The 4,792-nt window shown below is 69.4% G+C and overlaps 1 protein-coding gene across 1 annotated transcript; it reads right to left on the reverse strand.

The window, feature by feature from the left end:
• Nucleotides 1–706: 706 nt before the first annotated feature.
• DIO3 (iodothyronine deiodinase 3) lies at nt 707–2,670 on the reverse strand. The gene has a single exon (XM_055417645.2). It carries the CDS (start codon nt 2,668–2,670, stop codon nt 1,765–1,767), a length of 906 nt encoding a protein of 301 aa, XP_055273620.2. The 3' UTR covers nt 707–1,764.
• Nucleotides 2,671–4,792: the final 2,122 nt, after the last annotated feature.

Consider the following 4,792-nt stretch of genomic DNA (forward strand, 5'->3'; position numbering starts at 1 on the left):
GGGCGGGGGGCGCCCTCCAGCCACCCCCGCCCCACGGTAGGAGCTGCTGCTGGAGTGATGGCGCTGCAGACAGCCTCTCCCTCCCCGGTCGCCCCGCCCTCCCCCAGCTTGCGCTTTTCCATGGCGCCTCCCGGGGGGACCCCCAGCAGACCGGCGGGGATCGGAGGGGTGGGGGAGACGATTTTGCTGGTTTGAGGAGCGCGCCAGGGAGCAAGGAGGTGCTGGAAGTGGCTTAGGGAGGAGCCAGGTGTGCTGAAGCGCCCGTGGTGGGCGGGAGACAAGCCCAACCTGGTCCAAAGCCCTCGGGCCCTGCCTCGCTCCTTCCCCGCCGCCTCCACACCGACGGTCGCCGGGAGAAGTTAGATGGGCAGCTGCAGGGTCAGCTGTCACAGCTTGCGTGCGCACGCGCGCGCGGCAGCAAGTACGGGCCTCGCCGCCTCTCCCGCCTCCCTGGGGACCCCGCCGGGCTCCACAGCTCCGCTCCTCTCACCACCTCAGGTCCCCCATCCCGGGCCTGTGCGCACCCCGGGCGTCGGCACAGACCCCTTTCCTTCTTCATTCCCTTCCCGCACCCCCGGCGGCGGAGGCTCTTTCTCTCCACCCTTCCCCCTAGGGTCACTATGGGGACGCGAGGGAGAGATTTGTGTTTAATTCTTGCCGCTATTCAGAGGGAAGAAAAAAATAAAGGGACCAAAGGCAACCCGAAAGCAATTTACTTCAAGCCTTTATTATTGTAGTGTAAAAGAAGTTTATATACAGGGAACGTTTCCAGCAAAACACTGGCTAAATAGCCTTCACATCAGCCCCCCCCCACTTCCGGCCTTGCAGTCAGCAGCTCTGCCTGGGAGACCCCTCTTTCGGGGTTCCCAGGCTTTCCCTTCATCTCTCTTCTCCGGACTCAACCACTCGAACCCCGGGTCGCAGGAGCCCCGGCCCCTTCCCTCTGCCCGGGGCGCCGTGAACCCGGCCTCCTAAGCGGTCTCCGGTGTCCCTAAGCAGCCCCCGAGCTCCCTCTCCCACCCCGTTGATGTGGTTCCCTCATGGAAACCCAGAGCACTTTCCCCTCTTGCCTTAGGTGCTGCTGCGAGCCTCCTGCAAATCAGAACCAGCTCGTGGTCGAGGCCAGTTAGAGACAGCTCGTCATCAGCAGTGGGGATCGTGAGCACCCAAAATAAGGGGGGGAAATAACCCTGCCCACCCTTCCCCACACCAAGCATTCTCCCCCAACGCAGGAACAAGACATAGACACAAAAGCAGCAGGGCATTCCTTCCCCGCGCGCGCGCACGCGCGCGACAGGTGTGGGTGCCAGGCAACTAAGGCGAGCGGCTCGCGCTGCTGGAACCCAGCTGCGCCCAGGGCGCGCGGGCACAGCCTAAGTCTTTTGCGCCGGGCCAGCGCGCCTGCTTAAAGGCACGCTGGCTCTTCTCTTCTGGGGGGGGCGTGTGAGAGCCTTGGCAGGCGGCCTCTTCGAGCACAAGTCAGGAGCACACAGGCAAGGGCGGCGCTGCCCCCACTCTCAGAAGGAGATTTAGAGCAAGCCAAGGAAGTACAAGGGAAGGACAGTTGAAAGCAGAGTCTGGGGAGGTGGAAGGGAGTCTTCAGGTGGCTTGGCTGAGAGGGCAGACTCAGACGGCGATGCATGGCTCAGCTCAGCTGTGTCACTGGGCCCATGCCAAGCCTGACTGTGTGGGAGTTGTTTGCACGTGGGCTTCGAAGGCTTGAAGGCATGACCCGCCAAGTTCAGTCACGTGTCCATCAGTTGTTTACACTCGACGGGGCTGAGGGCCGTGCAGCTGCTCATCATAGCGTTCCAGCCAGGTGCGCAGCTCGGAGACCTGGTAGCCGTCGGGGCCGCGGCCACCCTGGTACATAATGGTGCCACTCTGGATGATGTAGAGGCGCTCGAAGTAGGCGCCGTAGGCCGAGCTGCTGGAGTTGGCCATCGTGTCGAGCACGAGAGCGCATTCCGGAGCCCCTTGCTGCAGTACGCGCGCGGCGCTGACCCGGTCCTCCAGGCTTCGGTGCTGCGGGATGCTGTAGGGAGAATCTGTGGTGACCCAGCCGTCGGAAGGATGCGCTTCCTCGATGTAGATGATGAGGAAGTCGACGTCGCGCTGATACTTGGTGACCAGGCGCTGGAAGGCGCTCATGCGCGCCATGAACGGTGGTCAGGTGCAGCTGCCGAAGTTGAGCACCAGCGGGCGGTTCCCTCGGGCGTAGTCGAGGATGTGTTGGTTCTGGAAGCCGTCGGGCAGGACCACCTCAGAGTTGGGCGCCGGCCCGCCTTCATGCGCCTGCTTGAAGAAATCCAACTTCTGGCCGTGCCAGACGGCCCTCAGCGACGCCAAGGTGCACAGGCGGTTGTCGTCGGACACGCAGACCGGCGGGTCGTCGGGGGGCACCTCCTCGCCATCGCTGTTGAGCTCCACTTCGATTTCCGGCTGACCCCGGCGTCGACGGCCCAGTAAATGCTTGCGGATGCACAGGAAGTCTAGCAGCCAGAGCATGAAGGCCGTGCCCAGGAAGCGCGGGAAGAGCACGAGGCACGAGGCCGTCTGGGCGCAGAGCCTCAGGGAGTGAAGCAGCAGGGAGCGCAGCATGGTGGCAGCGCCCCCCAGAGCCCCCCTACCTTCCCCCACCACCCACCGCGGGGTGGCCTGGCGAGGCATCTGGGCTGCGGCTGTGCGGAGAGCTCAATTTATAGCCGAGGCATCAATTGGCGGGAGACTCCACCTCCGGCCGGGGCCCGCCCCCTTGCAACTTGAGCCCGAAGGGATCACCCCGCGGCGCGTCCAGGGCCTTAGAAATCGCCGGCCGAGGGCGGGCACCAGCGGCTGGAAGGCGGGGCGGCCCGGCCCTGGGGCCGGACAGGCGGGGCTGGGCCCCGAAGCCCGCTCGCCCGGACGGGCTATCAGGACCTCGGCGGCGGCGAGGGTCAGACAGCTGGACCAGGGACCCGGGAGTCGGCGGCGGAGGTCCTCCGGCTAGCGCAGGCACCAAGCTGGCCCAGATCCCGGCGTCCCGGCCCGGCCCGCGCGCGCCCCTCGCCGCGCACCTGAGCGGAGATCCCCGGCGGACAGCCGCGCCGCGCCGGAGCTCCGGTTCGCTTCCCGCGCGCCGCCGCCAACGCCGCCCCCGCCGCTGCTGCTCGTGCGGGGCCGCTGCCCAGGTGCCGCCGGAGCCTGGGTCGGCGGCCGCCGCTTCGCGGGCCCCGGCTCCCGCCCCGCCGGGGACGCTGGCCGGCAAGGAGGCAACTTTGGGCCCCCGCTGCTTGCCGCGTTCGCCCGCGGGCGCCGCTCGCCTCCCGGAGCCCGCCCGCCTCCCGCGCGCGCTCACACTCGCGCCTCGCACACGGCCGCCCCCCGCACCGCCCCGCCACGCACACCGCGCTCGGCGCCCCCCGCAGTCGCCCGAGGCCGCCGCGCGCAGCGCGGGCCGCGCCCGCCCCGTCCCATCGCGCCCCGGCTCTGCGCCGCAGCTCTCGGGTCAGCGGCCTCCGGGTCCCGGCGGGGAGGTGTGGAGGGCAGGGCTAGCGGGCGGGTTGGCGACCGGCGCCAGAGACGCGGAGGCCCGGGGAAGGCAGCGCCGTCCTTGCGCCCCAGCCGAGCCGGGAGCGCTCCGGGCGCTGGGCGCGGCGGGCGCGGGGCGCCGGCGGCCCCGGGCGGCTCTCCCACTAGGGGTAGCTGTTGCCTGAACGCCGGAGCGCTCCCCTCTCGCCGCTCGCCTCGGCCGGCGCAGCCCCGGCCGCTGGGCGCACCCGTCCCGTGCGTCCCCGGACGTCGCTCTCTGCCCCGGGAACGTCGGGACTGGAGCGCCCGCGCTGAGCCACCTTCGCCGACCCACAGCGCTGCGGCTCGACTCACCGCGGAGGCGCTGGGACGCGGGGAAGTGCGTACTCTCAACGGGGAATGTGCGTGGAGGCTTTTAGGGGTGCGGGGTAACTCTCCAACTCCGTGGGGGCCCTGGTCGGCTCTGCCGCCGCGTCCGAGATCTTCTGATGACTCGGTGCGCGCGGCGCGGGGCCGGCGACTTGGGGCGGCGGGGAGCGGAGTACCTTGACCTGGGGGGGGGTGTCCCCGAAGCCGGGAGCCAGGTCGCCTCGCCTCGGGCCTCCTTGACCCCCGGGGCGAGGCCTGAACCGGGTCGAGAGCGAGCTTGACGCCGGGGGAGTCCAGTCCGCCTGGGACGCTCTCGCGGTCGCGGGGACTCGTCTGGGGCGGCGGTGGCTGCGCCGGAGTCCGCCGGCGTCCCGTGCGCTCCCTACCCGCCCGGGGACCGGCCGCCTAACTTCTTCACGGGACGGACACAGCGCTCGCATGCCGGGCTGAGGTGGAAACTCGCTGATCCGGATCCGGCGAGGGCACCGCTCTCGGCGGCGGCGGCGGCGGCGGCGGCGGCGGCGGCAGCGGCGGCGAGGGAACAAGTCTCGGGGAGCCGACCCAGGGCTCCGAGCCCCCACCCAGGACCCGGCGGGCCCCAGCGAGCGCGGAGAGAGATGCGCGTCTCGGGCAGAGGTCTTTTCCTCCGGTTTTCGCGACCCTGGCGGGACCCTCTGCCCTACAAACTCCCACCTGGGACCGCGGCTCTGGCAGGTCAAGACCCCGAGTGGAAGGCAGGCCAAGGGCCTGAAGGTAGACCCTTTTCTCTCTCCCAGCCAGGCGATGCCCCTGCGGCCTGGGTCTGCGGCGTTGGGTGTTGCAGAGCCCGGGAACTTCCCACCCAGAGAAAAGGCCGCTTCATCCCGGTCCCCGCTGTTCTCCGCGCCCGAGGCACTGCCCATCAGCACCGTGG

This window comes from Moschus berezovskii, chromosome 21 (assembly GCF_049115385.1).
Source record: "Moschus berezovskii isolate FMDL1 chromosome 21, NW_MosBer_1.0, whole genome shotgun sequence".
Lineage (NCBI taxonomy): Eukaryota > Metazoa > Chordata > Mammalia > Artiodactyla > Moschidae > Moschus > Moschus berezovskii.